At 32.7% G+C, this 24,357-nt stretch overlaps 1 protein-coding gene across 2 annotated transcripts; it reads right to left on the reverse strand.

Annotated features, from left to right (window-relative positions):
- Window positions 1-1,867: 1,867 nt before the first annotated feature.
- On the reverse strand, window positions 1,868-17,507 carry LOC131841167 (uncharacterized). 2 transcript variants are annotated; one of them, XM_059189426.1, is made up of 5 exons: window positions 17,282-17,507; window positions 8,477-8,630; window positions 5,337-5,454; window positions 2,080-2,177; window positions 1,868-1,997 (listed from the first exon to the last, which is right to left on the reverse strand). In XM_059189426.1, exons 2-5 carry the CDS (start codon window positions 8,529-8,531, stop codon window positions 1,876-1,878), a joined length of 393 nt encoding a protein of 130 aa, XP_059045409.1. In that variant the 5' UTR covers window positions 8,532-8,630; window positions 17,282-17,507; the 3' UTR covers window positions 1,868-1,875. The 2 variants fall into 2 exon arrangements, with proteins under 2 accessions (XP_059045409.1, XP_059045408.1); XM_059189425.1 differs by having other exon boundaries at window positions 2,080-2,195.
- Between the last annotated feature and the right edge of the window lie 6,850 nt (window positions 17,508-24,357).

A 24,357-nucleotide genomic window follows, 5' to 3' on the forward strand; every position in this document is an offset into this window, starting at 1 on the left:
TTTAGCGTGAGTAGGTATCATGCAACTTATAATGGAAATGGACTGGAAAAAACAGTTTGTGTCACATATATATATGTGGATGGATTGATATATCTTACATTAGGCAGGCTTTGTTTTGGTACAATGTGGGAAGTACTGTAAATTGTTTTAAGTAAGTATTTGTTTGGAATTTTAGATTGTCAATAAATAAATATAATTGTAATAAGTATATATATTATTCTAAGTTAACCAACATTGATTAGATCATACAACATTTTAGGTTGCGGGATTATAATGTAATATTTTATTAAATATATATAAATGTATAACACAAGTAGAACACCTTCTGTTATTTAATACATTTATATGATTGCAAGTATAACGCCAAACTAGACGAGAGACCCTTCGGGGATTTTAGCACGGCCTTTTATATAATATTATAATGTAAATGACGATGAGATGACGTGTACTTTTGATATTAAAACTACTGGTGAAATACTTCTACTTCGTACTCGTAGTATTTGGACCATTTTCATGCTTATAGTCTCTCGTCTATTTAGGCCATCTAGCATTATGATTCTAAACATATAAAATTTTTATTTGGTGGACATAAGCGTAGATATAAGAAGCTATAGAATATACCTATGTAGGTATTTTATACCAATAAATTGCAATACACAAAGGTACAATTATATTATGTAAGTATGTATACAAAATTGCCAAAAAAGTATCGAAACTCTACATTAGTCATGAATTCATGTCGTTGTTACACTCAGTTGTATCTTATCCTATTGTGATGGTAATTTCGTAAAGATTTATCCAATTGACGCATTTCATTGAAAGACTTTTTGGTCCTAATTCACTCTCCTCTATTATACGTACTATTAACTGCGTCTTAATAATTAAAGAACATAATAAACCAAGCTGGACCTTTTACAAAAATACAAAAGTAATCGTTGGTAGGTGATCCTCCATCGAGGAAAGCGTATTTTAAAAACCTATTGTTAATTACGTCCCTCTCAAAGTCTATAGAACGGTAAAGGCACGGTCATGATGTGTATTGCACTTATGGGGTTACTTGTCCGTACGTAATCATACAGACAGAGAGAAGATATTTCTTCTAAATGTTTCGAAACACGCTCTATACTACAAGTCAAGTCGAGGAAAGCGTTTCAAGGCACATACTTTTAGAAATAATAGTTGAGTGGTACATAGAAAGGGAAAATACAGCCGCACCACGTATCGGATAAGGTTACATCAGATGAATTCAAATTAGAAAGACCTCTAAAAGCGTACCCTACGATGACAGATCCGATAATGGTGTAGTGAATCCGCTACTTTACTAATCCCGAGCGCTTGGTACATCACGTAGTACCTTTAATACAATTACAATACAGTTTACATTACAATAATTATTTTAAATAGGTACATAAAAATGTAATTCGAAGCTCTTGCTCTCTAGTTCAGTTGAAAAATTACCTGCACTTTGTCACTGTTTTCACAATACGAGAACACTTTCCACATTCTATGTACTACGTCTGCACGATATTTTAAAGCGGAATTATGTTTCGTTTATGCGATCAATTCGTTATCGCAAATTCCACCGTTAGCTATTGTGGAAATATGATTCCCGTTAGTTTTTTCATGAACATGACAGGAGAGGTGCAGGGGCTCCGGTCAAAAAACTGGAGGGTCGTGTCTCCTGTCACACGGTAAGCGGAGGCAAGTGCCACGGCAGAGGTGTCGTGCGGCGTGCAGGAAGGCGGGCGCGCGTGCGTGCGGCGGCGCCGGCGGCGGCAGCACCGGCGACAAGGAACCCGCCCCCGACGGACTGTCCCTGTCCGGCGCCGCGGACGGCGGGCGCTACACGTGCGTGCACGCGCCCGCCGCCACGGGTCAGCCGCCCGCCAGCGCGTCCTCCGGCTCCGGCGACCAGCAGTTGTCTGACAGCCAGCACCCTACCACTACTGTCACGAAGCCTATCAGCAGAGCTAGTACTATGTACACTTCTGCGTTTCCTGTGTTCCAACAATTAATTATACATTCAATAGGTTAAAAAGGTTACTTTGTAACATCGTCCACAGTTTGACGGGATATTACCTAGCTGCTTCCGAATGCCGAGTGGCTGCCGACTGCGCCAGAGTGAGTTGATGAGTGTTGGGTCCCCACGTGTACGCCAGTCTCGGTATCCTCGCCCTCTGGAATACTGACTGAATCTGTGTACAAATACGCTCACTTTAGAAATACATAGATAATAAAGGTTTTTATAATTATAGCTGGATATACATTCCATTAGGCATTATAATTTATCTTTTACTATTACTACAATAAGAAAAAGTCACACCATATCTTGTAATAAAACAATAAAATTACTGAAGGTGTTACGATTGCAAATCTGGCGTGATGCCAAAACTTCCAATGCCGAAGCATGATGTCCATACAAATTGGACGTTGATGATAGCAAAAAAGCGAAATTGAATTGTTGCGTTTTTCCGTCCTTGGGATATCTCTTTAGATTGCGTATCGTGCATAAAATCTAAATACGTGTATCATGCGAATGCAGCTCTACCGTGACATGTTATGAAAAATTCTAAAGCGTATTAAACGATATTGTACATTATAAATTACAGAATATTTTTTATACATTAGTAAAACTATAAAACACACGTATACAGTCATGAATGATATTCAGCCTATATTGCTTAGTTGCTTTTATAAAATGAAAAAATGTGAAACAATTCAATTTCGCAAAACATATTAATAAATAAAGTGCTATAATATATTCTACTTTGTTAACTTAGTTATATAAGTCAACTGTTTTTAAAGAAAGTAAACCTAAATTATTTTTTAGAAATATATTAATTCTGTAAGAAAATATTTGAACGAATATATAGGTACTTGGCTTCTATCTCTCTTAAATGATTATGTACCTATTAAAATTTCATATTTCGCGCTAACCTACTTATATACTACAGTACTGGTGATCGAAACGTGCAAATAAATTTAATTGCCTAATATTATCATGCAGCGGTATTATAGATATATATTAATATACGGTTTTCATCGGTAATAATCGATGATTTTATTTAAATCAATTCTGTTGCCTCCTAAAGTATAAAAAACTTTCTGTAATTACATTTTCTAGGCGGTAAGTTACTTACATTGTCTCGTCGCAGCCGTTTCGTTGCGGATAATAAAATGTGAATACATAAGGTAATATTCAAAGACATATTAGCATAATAATAGAGCTCTTAAAAGAGAGCAGTATTAAAATAATGTAATGATTGATACAAATCGGAATATCGTGAAAACAACAAAGATACATGTAATATTTTATAAAATTTAGAACAAGCCAGGCCTATTTCCAAGCCCGGCAAGCATCGATTACCTACCCTACTTACTATTTATCTACCTGCTGGACCTACTAATGACACTTGGGACATGTTAGGCTTTAAAATATTTTAGCTAATAACTAAATTTGGTATAACACATCTTTCATGGTACGGTAATGAAAGAATTTATGGTTGAAAAGGATTGCTGGTCTTTATAAAGTCTGTTTGCTGTTGTCTTTATAAATCTATAAAAAATTAAACAAATAATAGTTATTTAGTTGCCATTAATACTAGTACCTATAACTAATAAATATTAACATTTTCTGTTTTTCTGTGATACAATTATAAAAACCTTCAAATCTTAAAATATTTATTATTAGTAATATTGCAAATATGTATAATGTATATTACTATAAACATAAGTACTGGAATTGTTCGACGATAAGTAGGTACTGCTACACATACTCACTATACAATAATTTTAGAATGAGATTTGGCGTAATACTCCTACGGGAATTAATATTTCATAGTTTTATAATCAGTTCCAATTATTTCTGAAAAAATATAATAAACATAATTTGTAGAGCATGACTCACTCTCACTCATATTATATTAGAAGGATTTAGAGAAGGCACTTTAATATGAAAGAATCTAATTTTTGCTATCTTCGAATGCCTTTAATTTCTTGGATAGTCGGTTATAGAAAAATATAGAATCTTTTATGTGACAAGAGTGTTAAGAAAAATCGTCACAGCAAACGATCGACGACTTCGTGCATCTTTTTTTACTTTCATTATCATATATCATATATCATAAGTATATTCTTTATTCTTTATTGTACACACACACATAATAAATAAAATTATACAGAATAAATGTAATGTACAAGGGCGAGCTTATCTCTAAAAAGAGATTTCTTCCAGCAAACCTAGAAAATGTTATAGGATCGTGTATTAAATAGAATAGTCATACATACGTGTACGAAAAGAGGAGATATTAAAATATTGTTCTAATGATATTAACTATAAGTATCAATAGACATACATAAATATATAAATATATAGACATACATAAATGTAGAGACATACATAAGTATAGTTGTCTACAAGCTTTTTTCGTCTTTATTTATTACATTCAATAGAGCAAACAACAGACGACAGACCTCTTCATGAACATCTCTCAGTGATATTCCAGCTAGCGGATAAAGATCACTAAGTATTGATTTCAGGCAAACGGCTATAATGCTTTTGTGAAAAGTTGTTCAGTTTGATGGTGAGTAAACCTTACTTACGTCTATTGGTTTTAGTTAGATATTATTATAACAAATATATTTGCTACATATACTCGTATATAACTTCCTCTGCATACTCTACAGCTAGTATAATGTACAGTACATTATACTAGCTGTAGAGAATAATAGGTTCAGTACTTTGATGAATAGTTTAATAGCTATCTTCGCCATTCCAGTGTTAATCGTTAAAAGTAAGTTCACACCAACATGTTAAAATAAAACTAAAATTATCGCTTACAGTACAGTTTTAGAGGAATCTTCATCTGCACAGATTACAACAATTAACTCCTTAGTGGGGTGCGGTAAATACACGAGCATGCAAAACTTCTGCATTTGTTACAAGCTGTTGTAACCGCTTACCATCATCGGTTGACACTACGACCTGATATCAGGTAATAAACAATTCAGTGCTTTGATCAAGATTGCTACTATAACTGGTTAAAAATATGAGTGTATAACGCCTCATGTATGTGAGTTCTTATTTTGATTTATTTTGGTAAAAATTTAAATAACTTATTAAGTTTTTTTTTAATAAAAGTAACTGTAATTTCAGTTAATGTCAATATAGGTGAGATGTTATTTTTAATTTCATTGCATATTGTATTGTATATACTTAAATTATGAATAATACTTATATCACTAATTCTATTCTTTTGTACTATTGATCGAAACTTAGATCAAAATTAGTGGTATAAAAAACAGTGTTTAATTATTATATGATAAATATTTCGTACCTGCGTACTCCTCCGACACCAGCGGGCGGCGCGGTCGAGTGCGGCACCCCGGGCGGGACGTGCGCGCCGCCCTGCACGCCGCCCTGCACACTGCCTTGCGGCGCACACACACAACACCCTGCGCATACACTTGTAGGTTAGTTTGAAAATGAAATCTACTTTTCTTTGGAAATCACCATAAACTAAGTCGTGATATATTGTTTTAGATTTTACTCGGTCATTCTCATAATACATACAATTAGGAATAATGCGGAATTTTACCACGTATTATTTGTTTGAAAAATTTATCAAATGTGGTAAGATCTAAATTTACTTAATTGTATGTATAACTAAATCATCGATATTGTGTCTTTTTATGTATATTATTATTAATGAAAGCACTCTCAGTACTAAATAGTTATATCACAATTTTGTTACATCTCTAATGTAGTAAATGTGTATTATTTCATTACTAACTATGTCAGCTTATCAAAAGTAAACAGATTTTGCTTATTCATTTTCCAATCGGTATTGTTTATTTGTGTTTATAATAATAATATTGTCGTGACTAGTAACTATTGATTACATAATATATGTCATATATTAATGCTTTCATGAGTAGAACAAGCGAGAACTGGTGACTGAACCTGTATCACGGGTTTATTATCATCGTTCTTATTTAATACAACGTTACATTGTTTACGTTTACGTTTAATAATTCGTGCAGATAAATATCCCACGATATAAATTTTCAGTGCAGTTTAAACGACAAATTAGCTACCATGAGTCATTAAAAGGCTGTTTTGATAACAGCATAAATTATGATTTGGAAGAAAGGCAACGATAAATTACGTGGAGTATTTTACTTTAATTTGACATCTGTCAAAATGAGCCTTTTAACCCGGCTTCAGTATAAAAGCTTATTCGCACTGTGAATTTTTCCGCGTCATTGTATTCGTAGTATATTTTTGTACTTATGTACTCGGAATAATTTGTGCATTCGGAAAATTTTGCAGTGCTAAATGTAATATGATATTTAGTATTCTTTGTTCAACATTACTTCAACTGTCTTGTAAATTATTATTTTCTATTCACAACTATTATTAAACTAATAATGACTCCCATCATAAAAGTCAGAAACCATAGTAGTAATAGAATGTAAGAAAATGAAAGAAAAGACAGTGCATTTAGATTATAAAATACCTTTCAGTCTGTTATAATATCATACTATAGAATAAAATGTACGATGTGTTGATAGGGAACAGTTGGACTGACATCTATTATTTTCATTGTAAAGCGCTTGTGTTTTCATGAAACGATGAACATTTATCACGCGGGCGCATTTAAATAGTTTATTTTAATTCAAATCAAATTTGTGAACATTAATTTCATCGCATAAACATAAGAGAATGAGTTTCTAATTTACTTCAATTTGCATATCATTGTTATCCTACAACATGATACTGAATGTTGTTTTTAATAACAAAATGTTATGGAATAAAATACAGATGTTGATTTAGAATAAAAACAGTCGTTTCGAGTTTAATGAAACAGTTTGTGTGTCACGTATTAAATACTTGAAAGCTATTCCAACTTTGAAGTAGGTAATTTATTAGTAAATAAAGAGTTTAGCTTAAATATACACCGAAGTTTAATTTCCAGCAGTTGTGTAGATACAAAGTTCCATTAAAGTCTCCGTCCTACTCTGCGGTCTTATTTATGGTATAGCGGAAACATAGTAGGTACCTAATAGAGGTGGAAGTTATGTTTTACTAGTGTGTTATTCTAATTGATACTAAGCTGGCATAGCCGTGGTGTCTTTAGTGTTTTGGTTAAAGTTGGTAAACTCGCGCGTATTAGCGATAAGTAATTATATGAGTTCAGAATACGAAATAGTATATCAATAATACTTAATTTTCGGAATGGGTAACGGTATTTTGGTTATTCCATATCAGTAATCGATATTTTCGTGTCTTATAAAATGCAAATTAAAAACACAGGACGTACTTGTCTGTCCAGAAATACAAACCTTAAGAAAATAGAAATTTGCATTACATTAGACTATTCCGAATAAAATAATTTCAAAAAATTTCTAACGAAATATAAAGTCTGGTTCAAATTTCTAATGTTTAATTATTTGTTCTACAAATTTATATTTACTCCAAAACATTACCTAAATATTTTGGGTGAACAAAGAAAATTATATTAACTTACTAAAAATTAATATGAATTAATAACAAAACAGGTAGTAGAAGAAGGTAAAATATCCGGCTCTATTGATACAAACACAATAGGTTTTGAATAAATCACATCCTTTTGTTTTACGGGCTCCACAACAATAACTGTAATACTTTGAATATGCAGCGATAAACACGCACTTTAACAAAGATTCAATCGACCAAAATGTTTGAAATAACAACTCATAGCCTCTAAATTTATAATAGGCAATTCTTCATTCAGGTCAAACAATACCATATTGGTTGCTGTTTTAGATATATTTGTATTTTGATAATACCAATAGAATTTTATTGCTTTCTGTCCACAAGTATAACACCGGTTAAATCACCAGTTTATTTACAATTTTTCTTAACTAACTAACTAAAACAAAAAGCTAACTTTAGTAATGATTATGAGATGTTGTTCTGCTGTTATACGACATAACAATCCTGTTTATGGTCAATAAATTCAAATCTTTATCCGCTTAAATAAATGAAGAATAACATTTGATTACCATTGGATTATATCATCTCGTGTAGAATGTTAACCCTATAACCAAACAGGAACATCTTGATCAATGCTATTCCAATTTAAAAGTTTAGTTTGAAACAAATTATTTCACCGCCAATGGGCGGTGAAAAAAAAAAAAGCTTAAAAAAATCTGCTGAAATGTCAGCAGATTTTTTTAAGCTTTTTTGGGCTACATACATGTTAAATCATATTTAATAGAGTCATATTACGAGAGAATGGTTTTGGCTTCAGTTTTTTTTATGACCGGCCGCCTGCCTGACGTCAACTCTCATATTAAATATTCTCAAATAGCATATTCTGTAAAAAAATATACTAATACGTAACAGTTCTTGCCTTAAAGATATTATAAAAAATTCGTGACAGTTGACTGGTAGAGAATGCCAGACATTGTAAAATAAATAAATAAACAGTACCGGCGAGTGCTGCGAGAGCTGCCAGCGAAAGGAGGGCGGAGCGGCTGCGTGCCATGTCAGCAAGGCATGCCGCGCGGCGCCGGCCCCGTCATCGCCGCGCCATGCCGCCAGACTCCTCTCGTACACAGCTTTGGTGATTACCCTCTGTCCCGACCTGTCGCAATATCATCAAACAAATACTATTTAGATACAATTCATTAATTCGTATCGTTACCGAATTAGACGTCGTACAAAATCGTCTGCTTGGTATGCTTGGTTTGGTATGTTGCAGGTTGAGATATGGCAGTGAAATTACTGGGTACGGCGGTATGACACATTTGTTTTCCGGAATAGCAATGAGGGGTAATCAAGGACATCACATGTTGTCGTTGTGTCGTATCATAAGAATAGATATATTGACACTTTGCATCAGGTAAGATGTTAGCTTGTTTGGTAAAAGTAAAATAAAATAATACATCTGCTTATTGAAGAGATATCAGACTGTCTATATTAACCTCCACTCAATACATATTTGTTTATATTAAGTTTCTTATGTACCATAGTATGTCAAAGAATACGTAGATATTTAAAATATGAAAAGGTCGTCCAGAAACATTGTCAGGATATAAAAACAATTTGCTCGAGAAAAGCACACATAGAGTAAGGCACATGGCTACATATTTGTAGAGCATAAATGGGGCTATAGCGTGGGTGTTTTATTGTCATAACTGAAAGAAGAGGCGAAAATAAACCATAAAGAAAATGTTTCTTTTGTACTATACTGGTCTTTCTTATATGTAGTAATAAATTTGAAGTAAGGGGTTTGTCGGTATATTTCATATTAGTATTTTAAAGTAGAAATTTCTATACCATATAAGAGGCTAGGAGTTTTCATCTGTTTAAGGAACCTTGTTTATGAAGTATAAATACTTTAATATGAATCGTAGTGAATTTATTTCTAATCAAATCTTTTTAAATTTATTTGATTCCATATATTTCAATCACTACGTTAAAATATAGTCATTTTAATAAGATATAATTAGCATATGTGATTCGATAATATTTTACTAGAAAAATAATTGAATACGTTCATTACCCTTTAATGAAACAAAGTGTAGAAATAGATTACATACACATAATGAAATCATAATAAAAAACAAAACGAGTATTTCATCCATCCTGCCTTCGATAGGTGCCTACCTACTCATAGCACAGTAATTTTGAGTACAGTACTTCATAATAAAATTATTTTATGATTAGTTGGAGAAGTGACGCATCGTCATGAAGATCATATAACCAGACAAGTGATGGTCATTGTCGAACGCAAGCGGGACAGATTCTTTCGACTATAGTTTTACGTCATCTCAGGTGCTAAACCTGAGATGACGTAAAACTGTTAAGATATAGAAGCATCACGAGGTCTAATCCCAAATAGGGAAATAGGCAAAAGATCACTTTATAATGTTTTGAGGAAAAGTTTTAAGTTGTAGTAAACAGGTACGTACTTACTACAGACATTACTATAGATACATATAAAGCAGTAAATAATAGAACAACTAAATGGACCCAAGCGACCCTTATCAATCAGGCATTTATATAAATTATACTTAAGTTCTGTACAGTGGTAGGTAGGTATAATACTTTACAAAGACTCTGCTATATATACACATTCTCATAAATAAATAAATTTACTCAAAATGTGACCCTACGGTAAAAACATCTAAAAAGTGTGAACGGGATATGTATTAATAACTATGATATAAAATATAAATTACAATTTTCTATTGTACTGTACTGTAATAAAAGTTCACTTATAACACGGCTTTTTAGAAAGTACCTGATAAAAAGATAAAGCAACTGCATAACTAAAATTGAAACAAATCGATCAATCAAAACAAAGAAACACATCTCGCGATTAAAGCTCGTAAAACAAGTAACCATCTCTGTTATTAATGACAAAAATAAATGATAAGGAATATATACTATATCAATCAATCAATTTATGTAATCAATTTTTTCTAATATTTGGACAATAACCTAAATATGTAAACTCATTAAAGATCACATTTATATTCAAAACTATACGTCTTTTAACAAGCGATCGTCCTTATCTACTAAATTTAATTATTCTCAAAAAGTAACAATAATAATGACATCTGTTTTTATTCTTCTTATGGAGAGCAGAAAAGAGAACCTGCTTTGTTATAGCAGAAGTACAAGTACATGCACCTGCTAAATAAGCAAAAGGCGATACAGTACAGTAGCAAGCGCTTTAAATTTTAAAATAAGTCCCCATAATTCCAGAGCCGGATAGCTGGAATAAACAAGGAAAGAGAACTACTCCATGAATTGCTAAATCCATCTGATACCAACCTTGCTATTCAACTGTCATTCTGGAGGGTTTGAATTTGTTATTTGCAGCTCCTACTTGGCCACTTTCACAGCTGTAACCTCATATGAAACAGTTCTTGTTACTTATTTAGTGTATCCTCCATAATTTCTTTAAACATTGTGATAATGGCCAATAATGGCAAATGAGGAAATAGCAAAGACGGTTATGGCCATTTTATTATATTGTTGTTTTCATTATATTCGGAAGATATTTTAAACCAGAATATACTCATAACGTATGAAAAGTGGAAAACAATGCATATAGGCTCTAACAAGGAACATTATAATGTTTTATGTGTTACTACTACCAGCGATGGTGGTATCTACTGATCTGTTTACTTGAAACGGCACAAACAATTCTTATTTTGTAAACTTTCCAATGCTCTGGGAGTACTTACTTATCCCATAGATGTTTTCCATTAGACATACAGCTTTGTAATAACAATAAATAATTCATAAATCATCATATTTATTTTCGCTATTCCTAATGTCTATTTCTAAAGAGTCTCTCGTTTTCTACTTTTATGGACATATTAGAGTACCTATATTAGAATTTCGTTAAATTATGGACTTACAAAATCGGTAAGCAGTCATGTATATTCCTAGCGAATGATAAATTATCATTTTTTTAAAGGTTATTGGTTATTCTTACTTATCTTATCTGTGCTTATTACATTATATATACTCATATAATAATGTCCTCAAAAGTCTTATTATTCGAACAAGTATTTTTTAATTGTAATTTATGTACATGAATATGTATGTTTTGTTGTTATCTCCTTTTAATATACATATATATTATATTTAAAACACAACAACCAAAGGAGAGCACTTTTGGTACTTCAGGGACAAACCATAGTGTGAGTCCTTGGAATATTAACTCACTGTCATCTACGACAAGGGTGAAAATGTCTGAGGAAACAGAGGTGGAACAACAGGTGGGTCATACTTAATAGTTATTGCCAGGGTACAATTAAATTGTATGTCTAGCCGGCTGGATCGGAGGCGAGGTGTCGCTAAAATATCGAGAACGTACCCTGTTCCACCGGCTCGGAATTGTCGGGATTCTTGACATGGGTCATGTTTGCCAAAATATCCCTTTAAATGTTATTTGGAGATTCCGCCTATAGGTGATTTAATTACTCCGCAAACAAGGGTTTTTTATGATAGTTATAATATGTTAGTTCTGTGGTGTTTAGGATTAAAACCGTGAAATCTACTGTTCACATTTTATCTCCGTTGCTTTACATGTTACGTTATAAAAACGGTAATGTAGATTCTACAGTGTGATTGTTGTGTAGCAAACAAATATTTTATGGCGTTAATGGAATTGAAATAGTGAACAAAATATTTGCAGATTTGGTTGTACAAAAAATAAGCGATTGCTAATAACACAACAACAAATTCTTATTCATGGTTAAAATAATAAAATATAATTTGGTATAGAAAGGGATAAGCTATCATGCAACATAGTAGAAAATCCTACATTCTTTTTAGGTAATTATAGTACAATGTACAATATTTGAGGGAAATATTCAATATCTATATGTAAATATTATCGATGTTAAGGACAAAAGCAACATGTATATTAGACTTGTTTAATAACTTCTTATTAGTAGGTACATCTATATTACTAAGAAAATATTATATTTGTAGGTACATAGTACATGTATACCTAAGTATATTACCTGTTTCTGTTACATAGGTTCCGTCACTACACCGTTTCAGTTAGTCAGTTTAATTCTCAGTAAATTTTTAACATTAAGTCAACGTTTTTAACATTATATATTATTAAATGCATGTTGATTATGCATATCATACTAAATAGCAAGTGCTTTATACAGCTTCTTGCATTACAAAAGTAAATTAAGGGCTATTGTTCTCAAGAAAAAAGAAATAAAGTAAAAGGTTGCAATAAAATTTGCGACACTATGATGAATGATGGAGGGGTGAGTTCGCGACACAACAATAGATGTCACGCACTTGCGAACTCATAACCATCGACTCCAATTTATGGACGGTCTTTTCTCACTCCTCAAGAGAGTGTGAAATATAGTTCCGTATGATCATTAATCTTAGTTATGTTAGTGTTATATTTGAATTCAATATGCACAATGTTATTTAGAAGTCTCAAACCGTGAATAATACATTACATAATATTTTAGCGGTTTCTATCTTTACAATTCAGACAGTAGTGAAAATTTTCTAAAGGTGTTTGCTTTTTAATATTTTACCACTTCCATTTTATAATTCATAAACTATTAGCTGCGCTCGATACTTCGTCAGAATGGAATTTTTATAGCTGGCAATAAAAAGGTAATGCCTTTTAAATACGTAACAACAAGGTAACGAACACGCCTAAAAGGTACGAATCACATTTTCTACTCTTACATTAATTACACAAATAATAGTCAAAGGAAACTGTAGCACCTACGATATTTTTTTTAATATTGAATTGTTATAATCCAGACTATAAATTCGAACTAAAATACGAGTAGTAAAGGTAAAGGGTATAAAATTTTCTTTCTTTTTTCTATGTAGTAAGTATTTTCAGGTTTGAATGACACCCATATCTTCTATTTATATTAATATATTTAGTTCTATGAAACTGAAACTATACATACATTTATTTATATAAATTATGGAAATGGACAGTTCAGAATTTAAACAAAAATTACTTTTAAAAATATATATTTCAGTAGGTATATACAAAGGTTAACATAATTTTTTTATTCTCAACCCGTATCATCGAATTTTCGTGCTGATGTCAGTTCACTACGTATAGAGTTAGCGTAGAGTATAGTCGCTACGAAGCAAATAGTATAGCCAGCAGGCGGGATGAAAACCGTAGCATTGTGTTTGATAGTTCTTAAGGGACTTTGCTGTTCATTCCCAGGTTATTTTGTTCCCTTTATTAGCTAACAGAAAATACGATTCGAGATGGCGTCGATTTTCCCGTCATATCATGTGTAATATGTACATACCTAAAGTCCCTATTCTAATATCTGATTACTTTTAATGAAAACATTATTATATACCATTCTATTTCAATAATATTACATTATTATAAGTAACGGTCGTGTTGAGAGTAAGCCGTTGCAGTTATTTACATTTATTTTGTCACACATATGCAATACAATTTCAAAATCATCTTGGCAATAGTTGCCGAAATCTAAACATTACGTGTCAGGGACAAACGATTAATGAAACAAATGCTTTAACGTTCTTAGGAATTGCTTTGGATAAAAACTGCACTTGGAAAACCCACATTGATAATCTATGTATTCAATTAAATATTCTCATATGCAATATGGCGAATAGCAAAAATAGCAGGAACAAAAACCGCTATTCTAGTATACCACAGTTACGTTGCCTCTAAATTAAGATACGGTTTAGTTTTATGGGGAAATTTGGTAGTATTAAGTAGAGCTTTTCTTTCCCAGAAGAAATGTATACGAGCCATATTTGATGTTTCACCAATAACAAGTTGCAAACCGTTATTTCAAAAATTAAAACTGTTAATATTGCTCTCTATGTACATTTACGAACTGTGCCTATTTATTAAATCGCATCCTGAATTATTTAAAACATCTAATGATTTTGAGACCAAGTACACAAGGAGGCGTCCTAATAAATTATATTATCCGTTGATAAAGTCAACGCTAGCAAGCTCTAATTGTTATCCAATGGCCATAATAATATTTAACAAGTTGCCATTTAGTTAAAACAATTAAATAAAAGCAAAGAAAAAAAAATTTGTATAATTGGTTGTTATCTAACTGCTTTTATAATATAAACGAATACCTTTCACAAATGGTGAAAAAGTGACTAATACTAATAAATAAATAAATTATAATAATATATGTATGTAATGATGAGCAATGTATAATGACAATATTTCAATTGACAATTGTCTGTTGCATGTCAGAAATGACTAAATGTGCGAAGAATATAATAATATTCAAAATACCACTGCCAATGTACCACATTTTATGCAATAAAATTTCATTTCATTTCATTTCATTTCATTATTACTTACAATTTATTTTTAAACATCTGTATTTTTTTTTATCAATTAACAAATGGTTTTAATCTTTGCAACATATAATTTAAAGAAGTAACATGAAAAATATATTCAAGATACTAATTTCAGCAACTGGCAAACTCTATTTAGAACCTCGAGTTAGTTTATTGTCATCATGATTATGAAGGTTTAAGGTAAAGAGACTTCTTCAAAACAATTTCGATCGAAAATAGAAAGTAAATGATGCATAAAATGTCTCGGTAATCTGTTCTCTAAAATATGCGTCGCTCGCGTTAAAGCGGCTGTTGTTTTAGTCACAAATATTGAATGTGATTCAGCATTAAAGTCTGAAACCTCTACGAGTATGCTGCTACGAGAATATTTTCTCGTAAAACATTTCCCTTTAGTGAAGGCCGACCGGTACTCTATTTTTTCATTGCGAAATTTATACTGAACACAAACAAGGCCTAAAAATATAAATTGTAAGAAATATGTCTTGCTTTTAGTAAAACTAGATAATTCCTTATCTTCCTTGAATTTATTTTGTAGTAGATTATACTTGATAATAGTATGAATTTTATTATTATTATGACATAAACCTAAAAAAGATTAGAAAAGTCTCAATAACGCGTTCTAATTAATGAAGATATCGGTATTAATAAAAAAAATATCAAAACTATTTATTATTCATCTATCATTTCATAAAGACTACATTAATATGTATATTATGAAATACTTGAGTAGTTTGGTTAAATTATGAGTATATAGTATTATATGACATAAACTCTAACTTTATTATATTATCTGATTTGTTATTCACTGAAGTGAAGTCACTCGAAAGAATATTACACAGAGAATTGAAAAAACATAGGTTATCATTTTTTCGGACCAAATGTTACTTTCCAATGACTTTCCTGTTAATTCATTTATTTATTTATTTTGTGAATAGTTTCTTTGTGGTACTCAAAAAGGTGAATAATGGACTCATAACAAGATTTTAATGATGGGCTTGATTTGACTCGCGTCAAGGCTGATTGAATGACTCAAAAGTGGCTGAATGTGAATTAGAATTGCCACTGAAAAATATGAAAAACTAACACTGAATTGATTTTTGTAGCAATACAATTTGTAAATTTAAATATTTATTTCCTAAAGGCAAATTTAGGGTAAATATTAAGTCTCTATTTCGGTCTGGGATTTTCAATAAAAGACCGGGGATAAACGTTTGGAAATATAGAGCAATCCGAAGAACCGGAAAACCAAGAGCCTACAATATTGTTATTAGAGGTGTATAAAAATTTTTCAAAACATTTTTGTTGCTTGCTAGTCTTAGTTCGTCAAATTGGAATAAGGTTCCAAGTAGTAATATATTAATTACTCGTTGCTGAATTTGTTATAATTTCATTAACTGCGTTAAAGTATATATTTGTTGATATGAAGTTATGTACATACTTGTACTGTAAGAGTATATATAGATAACGATTAAAACTGTATGAGAATGAATGAACGATAGCGGAAGCTTGTTCGGATGCTCTAAAAGGCCCATGTATCCGGAAAACCCGGATGTAGAGTGGTAATCTTACAAGCAATGGCTTCCGTCAGTTATTTTGTAATAGGCTAATAAATAATACATTATGTTTAGTGTCATTTGAACGTTCATGTGTACAAGTTTACTTACACAAGTTTACAATCATTTTCATACAGTTCCTTGTTAATTTAATCCGTACTTTCCGCTCCGTAGACAGAGCATATTTATATTTTATACAAAGGCTGTTTCGTGTGCGGATGTTACGTCTAAGTCTTAATAATTAAATGTGAAATAAACTTTGTGCTTCTACTCATTAACAGTCATGCTTATATTTGAAATGTAAATACCGTAATTGCATATATGTTAATTGAAGTGTATAAAAATGTAGAGATTATTATTCTGTATGTCTAAAATAATTGTTGTTATACGTATTCTTTTGGTATGGCTCCAGAATTGTTTGTTTAATATTATATTATCTTTGATACACAAAGATGTTTGCGTCAAAGAAATTTTTATCTTTTTTCGGTTTTTTGTACTAATGAAAGGAATACGTTGACGTTTACGTGTTATTCATTCTGCTTCACCTGGGTGTTCAGATATTAAGTAATAAATTTATTTGTGTGCAATATGTAGCTTAAACTTAACAACGGATTTTAAGAAAGTGGCTCGATTTATCTATATTTAAGAGTTTAATGGGCTACTTGTAGGTACCATAAAATTAATACAATGGTCGTAAACTATCAAAAACAAATTTTATCAGTCAGATTTTAGGCTTTACTTTTCTTACTAACTTGCTGTCTTTAATTAGATACATGTTATATTCTCTTATCTAGGCTAATAATTAAGGTTTTATAATTAATTAAATATGAAATGATATACTCACGAGTGATTGCTGGTATCAATAATTTAAAATCCAAAAGTATATGGCACTCTTTCTAAATCCATATCTATCTTCGGCACTAGATCAACTGGTCATTTTAAAGCTACAAAACAGATTGGTACCGCACAAAGATTTATGAACTATCTTATTATTAAAGTTTCATGTTAAAGCCGGCCGTATACATTTTAACATGTTAAGTTAGTGAGCGGGTCGAGGCTGGAGGCGGGCTCGAGAACGGAGCGCGCAGGCGGCGTGCGGCGTACGGCGGGCGGCGGGCGTAGGCGCCACCTGTCGCTGTCGGCGCGACGGCGGGCGCGGGCCGGGCGGCGGCGGCGGCTCGACGGCTCGACGGCGGCAGCGGCGGCGGCTCGCTAGCGACTGAGCGGAGGCGCCGGGCCCGGGCACGTGGGGCCGCCGGCCGCCGCCCAGGTGCACCTGCACCCTCGCGCCCCCGCACGACCCGCCCGCGCATCAAGCGCTGCTCGCTTGCACCCTTGCAGCCCGTCTGCACTCCTTTAATTACAATAATAGGTATTAAATTAAAATAAGCTCAAAAGCAATCGTCAATTTGTCAATGGTACAGAAATTTCTAAACAATAACTATTCATTAACAAGCTTTCGTCTACAATAGTTAAAATTAAGAATGAAAGAGCTTTACTCTTAGTATTTTAAACTATACTCACCTACTAGATTAGATATTACAGTTCCAGTTCACAGGTTCAGTATCAGAGCTAACTCGGATATCAAAATCGTATAAAAACAATATATACCTATCCGTAGTGGCACGATCCAAAAATATCCATATGAATGAATAATAAGCTAATTCTATATATCTTATTAAATAATGTGTTTTTATTCTGGCTATATTTTTTTCTATCTCTATACTAGCAACATTTTATTAACCAGTAACCACAACATAATTCATGTACCCATTATGTACCCTAACGATTTTATCAAAAGAACGTGGGGACGACATGAACCCTTGAGGCGTCAAATCTACATATCCTTGCCTAATTATATGATGTTTTTATTGTATCTTCCCGGAGATATAATATAAATACAATCTTGTATTACAATAGAGATGGAAATTTTCACGTGATTTCTATTGATTCTCTTCTTTAAGGAAAAGTCTTTATAATCCTAAGCAAAGGTTAGAGCCTTAATATCTAAAAATAATATTTTTTCTTTAACTTCCACGTGTAAGAAAGGTTTTTAAAAATCCTTGTGGGAAATCAATCCACAATAAATATAATATATTACCCCAGTATCTAGTATCTACTCAATAGTGGGTACAAGATTTGTGCTATGATTATGAGACCACAAACATTTTTTTGTAGATCGGACTATTGAACTATGTTGTGAGATTCATGTAGATACTTTCTATATTATTTGGATTTCACTCAGGGTTCAAACCCTACAGGAAGGGGAGTAAATAGGTTTTGCGCTATAGAAGCCACATAATTATACTACAGTCTACAGCACATGTAGATGTATGTATTAAATCGCGCTCTGTCTAGACTGACTGAATACTATTATTAGAACCTACAATCTTGTACATGCATATTGTCAAATTATTTTATCACGTCGACTATACCGTCATAAAATATTTAACTCAAAATTAGCTTCAAATAACGTAAAAGCGGTGTTGAAAGTTTATATGAAGATATTATAATTAAAAGGTTCGATTAATTCGTAAGTTGTTGAAAGTGGGCTATAAATTATTAAAGACTTTTCTTCTTATAATTATTTGATAAGGGGCTCTAATTTTATTGAAGTAGTTGTATAATTATAGCCTGATTAGTCTTTAAAGTTAATTAAATTACTCCAAAAGTATACGAGTCCTTTCACAGTAATTTCCTCTTCATTTAGTTTTTCTATTGAAATTCCCGCACAATAATGCCCCATTAATACTGTTTAAAGACGGAAATGGAGTTTATATATGTAAATACCCAAAGATGTTTTTAATTAATGTAATGGTTAGAATTGCTCTCAATTATTGGTTCGATTTTATAAGGATATCTAATTACAATTCCATTCAGTATTATCTCATGCAGTCAATATAAATAGTTAGTCCAAATACCCATGAATATAACATACAATGATACTCTTATACCTACTTGTTGACATAGAACAAAAACAATTTCCGTATAGTTTTGATGCCAATAACCATCTACCGCCGATATTATTACGGGAACACGTCGACGCACAATCAACAGATGTCGATTTATTGTTAACGGAGTACCTTATAAATAGAACATAATAATGTACGATGTATAAACAAAGGATACAGGGGAAAAATGTTTCGATATTATACTATGATTTGCAAGAAGGCTAAGGCTTTATAAATAAAATTTTCAAAAGCCATCAAACTAGATATAGTGTGATGCTCAGTCTTTCTTTATTCCTTTCGATTTTTATAATAATAATGGCAACTAGTAACCCCTTTTTAGCAATGTATCATGTCAATTGGATCTTCTCATTAACCCTCTGGAAACATGCGTGGTTAATTATTTAGTGAATTCGTCATAATTGTCTTGACTTAATCATCTACTCGCCATCATCATCCATTAAAAAACAATTTGTGATTTACAATTTATTTTTTGTGTACTTATGTAAATTTTCATACATTGTCATATTTATAAATACCAGAGGTAGATTGTAAAAAAACTCTGCGTGGGTACCTCCATATTTGCTATGTTTCGATTGTAGGATGCAGATTAGACAGTGAAATTACAAGATATGAGGCATGACATCTCTCTGGAATGGCAACGCATGACTGGTATAATATCACATGATAACGTTATGTCCGTGGTGGTGTTCATGTATCTAAGTGAGTGTACTGTTTACTGTTAGATGATTCGTCAGCTTGTTTCCTTTTCCAATTACTTAAGAAGAAAGAAAATAAATAAAAAATTGATATTTTTTATTAAAATGTACGTCATCTCGTAATTTTCAATACTTACTAATTTCGTATGTGTAAATAAAGTCGTGGCTAGATAAATGTGCCTAAGTGGTGGCGCGGTCGATGGAGCAGGTTATAAAATAAGCTGCTAGTAGGCGCGCAGACGGCTGCGACGGGCACGCTCGACTCAACACACTGGACCCATGCCAACCTTTGAACCTCAATATAAAATTTATTCAGCTTTGACTACTCAATTGTTTCACAGTCAACGAACTTGTCAAAACATACCCACCGGTTAAGCATCCGATTATATTTCGAATTTACATTATAATGAAAAGATCTTTGCTTTTTTTAGTGTGAACACAAATATGAAAATATAAACCACAAATTTTCACGTTTATTATATTAGTATGACTTGCAAAAAGTAAAATAATGCATCAATTGTTTGTTAAGTACCATACTTATAAATTATAAAAAAATCAAAGTTTCTATACCTAGAGATCAAAGAACAAAATATAACAGAGAAAAAAAACTGTGTGATTGGCCTATCACCAAATATAGTTTTTTAGTTGCTGTTCCGCACATGTAGCGCCATACAGTGTGACTTAAATTGCTTTTTTTATTTTTTATTTTATACCACTTAGGGGGCAAACAAGCATACAGTCTATCTGATGGTAAACGGTTACCGTAGCCTATGGACGCCTGAAACACCAGGGGTATCACATTCTTGAAAAACCCCTTGCTGAAGTCTCTCGAGAAAACCTCGGCAGGTAGTTCATTCCACAATCTAAGTGTACGCGGGAGGAAGCTCCTCTAAAACCGCACTGTCCGAGACCACTTAGGTTCCAGCGTGTGGGGATGAATTCTCTGTCGATGGCCAGCGGTGCGATGGTAAAAGGTAGCCGTTGGCATTATGTCAAACAATTCATCAGAACACAGTCCGTTGTATATTCGGTAGAACACACAAAGCGATGCGAAGTCTTGCCTCAAGCTAAGTGGTTAGATACCGTTTGAGAGATTGGGATCATCGACAATTCTCATGGCACGTCTCTGAACCGAGTCAAAAGGACCGAGTTGGCATCCAGGTGCTCCTGCCCAAAGATGAGAGCAGTACTCCATGTGCGGCCGAACTTGCGACTTATACAATAGAAGTCTCTGGTTCGCAGTGAAGTACCGCCTCGCTCTATTCAGCACACCGAGCTTTTTGGATGCCAGCTTGACCTTTTCTTCGAGGTGACTATGGAACTCAACTGTGCTAGAGATGTCGACACCGAGAATCCCAATGCTCTTAGAGATGGTAATGGACGTGTTCTGGAATTGCGGAGCCACAGGAAAAGGGGTTTTCTTAGCGGTGAACGCGCAGGCTTGTGTCTTGGTAGGGTTCAATTGAACTAAGTTCGTGTAAAACGCGTCTCCAGTACTGTCATCCGCATAGCAATGAATGTCAACCGTAACTACGGTTGACATTCATTGCTATGCTATTGCTATTCAAATCATTAATATGCAGCAAAAACAGTGTCGGGGGGAGAACAGAGCCTTGCGGGACGCCAGCGTTAATGTCCATGCTATCGGAGTAACTATCGTCGACCACGGTTTTGATGCATCTGCCAGACAAAAAACTAGCGACCCATTTGCATAATCCCTCTGGTATTCCGTATGAGGGCAATTTCGATAGAAGACCTTGATGCCAAACCCGATCGAATACCTTCGCCATTTCAACGCCTCACCTTTGCTCTCGATGGCAAGAGCCCAGCGGTGTGTGAGATACACTAAAAGATCACCAGTTGAGCGATTATGGCGAAAGCCATATTGACGATCGCTCAATAAATCGTGATCTTCTAGGTGCTTAATAGTGTAGTTCCTTAGTACCTACATATTAGTAGTATATCATCCTAGTTGGCGATGTTATTGTTTTATTTATTCTTTGTACACAAAAATGTATACATGTGGACTTAATGCCTGTTGGCATTCTTTACCAGTCAACCGTCGCATTAATCAGAGATAATAAGGTGGTGCACTTTGATAATTCATTAAAAAGAAAAAAAAAGAAAAATTGTTGTTATGACAAAGGTCGACTTTACAAAAAAGGCTTGATCTTACCTACTTCAGCACTTCACCAAGCAGTTTTCTTTATAAGATGTGGTTTAATTAAAGGGCGATTGAGATAAGGCAATTAAATAAACAGGATAAGACGCAGAATATTTCAGTCCCACGGAATGCCAGCGCTTTGTGGGTATCGCGAGCGGTACATAATAACGTGATTTACATACATACAATACCGTTCATGTGCCACTTACCATCGGGTAGGCTGTTAGCTTGTTAGCTTTTCAAGTATATAAAAAAGTATCCTGCTACAAAATTACTTTAATTAAAGGTATATCATAGAATATTATTTGTGCATGATGTACCTATTCCTATTGCATTACTATTATTATATTGAAAGACGAGTATTTAGTTCAAATTGAGACACAAAGCCTGATAATAGTTACTATACAGAATGAACCCATAATAGCTATATGGATGGATGGGCTGATAATAGGTACAGACCGAATGCATTCATAAGTCACTTAACATAATTCTAGTTAGATCCCATTTACCACATATCCATGTCGAGTGAATGTCTTTAGGCAACTCCTATTGACAGCCATTTGCACAAACGGAATGGGGAAATTTATTAATATGCCAAATGGATTCGAGCCTTAAAAGCTGCCATTACCTGTGATATTTTGCGTAACTTGCTGGATAATATTTTCGCATATATTTTGTGTAATGTAATATCTAGTTTCGTTATTTAATGTATCAATTGTTTTAAGTTAAATTTGTAATTTTACAGTTAAACACAAATCCTTATTTTTCCATTATTAACATTTAAATATAGTATGCGTAATATTAGCTCTAACTGAATAAAAATAATTAATCTATCTTATATGTCCATGTTAATTTTTATTACGATGCATAGAATGCAAGTGTAGTGTAGTGCAACTGAAGTGTATTTATTTGACTTTCTCAATCGAAGAGAAATAAATGCATTATAAATACAGTTAATACTAAGTCTGTGTTATATTTAGATACCAATAAAAATAATACTAAAAGCAAATAATTACCTGTATTAAAATTAATCCTCCCTTATTAACTTAACTAGGCAATAATGATAAATACACTGCCTAATTGTATTCAGGTTTCTTTTGAAGCTATATATGGTAAGTATGGTATACCCATTATAAAAAATATATTATAATAATAGTATGATGTAATACAAGGAGAATTAGACCAAAACTAATAACAATAAATAATATATCATACAAGCTCCAAAAGGTTAACAGAGGTTCTTTGTTTTTGTGAGGTACCGAATACTCTGTTTTTGCTTGATATGCCCTCAGTGCGTGTAGCTCATAGATTACATTGCCTTAACTATATAGTCCTATATAATCTCCTTATAATGATGTAAGTATTAGTTTTTGGATAATTTATATATATATATATAATTAGGTAGAGTCCATAAATTACGGTAGCTCAAAATAATCAAGAGACCAGGTAACATCTCACCATAAGTCACTTAAAGAATTGCATTAAATTTTTATTCCAAGAATATACTCTTCTAAGTGTATAAAAAACTAAACGTTATCATTTAAAACATGAGAAATTAATATAGATTTAATATTGATAGAGCTTCTTTCTGAAAGTTCTCTGTATTAGACATACATATTATTTAAATGCCGGGTAAATAATAAAACATATGTTTATTACACTCGTCTTTCAGGTCCAAAATACCTATTTACTTATTGTTGTGAAGTCAAAGCGCCTACTTATTTTATTTACGCAAATATTACACTTTTGCAATTTGTGCTTATACAATTTTGTAGTTTTTATTAAGTTAAAAATATAGAAGTCGTACAAGTTACTCTGCGTCTTTAATTTCATTATTCCCGAAAATCCGCTGTGATTACTCCAGAACACTTATTATGTTAGTATTTTACACATTTACAAACAGGTATGGCAAACGATAGTCTTAATTCACTAATGCTAAACACTAATATTATTAATAAATATACACTAAGATATTATCAATAACCCACTTGCCAGGTTTACTGTTAACAATAAATGAGTCAAATTTGTTAACTTCACTAGATCAATTTTATTGTATAAATTGAATGATATTAATTAATTAAGTTACAAT

Source organism: Achroia grisella, unplaced genomic scaffold (genome assembly GCF_030625045.1).
Source record: "Achroia grisella isolate CSIRO2021 unplaced genomic scaffold, CSIRO_AGI_Agris_v1 utg1573, whole genome shotgun sequence".
Taxonomy (NCBI): Eukaryota; Metazoa; Arthropoda; class Insecta; order Lepidoptera; family Pyralidae; genus Achroia; species Achroia grisella.

Coding starts and splice junctions, on each gene's coding strand:
- LOC131841167 (XM_059189425.1), bottom strand. CDS start 8,531: ATGGCACGCAGCCGCTCCGCCCTCCTTTCGCTGGCAGCTCTCGCAGCA. Junction 5,455..8,476: donor AGCTCTCGCAGCACTCGCCG/GTACTGTTTATT, acceptor GTGTATGCGCAG/GGTGTTGTGTGTGTGCGCCG. Junction 2,196..5,336: donor GGTGTCGGAGGAGTACGCAG/GTACGAAATATT, acceptor ATTTGTACACAG/ATTCAGTCAGTATTCCAGAG.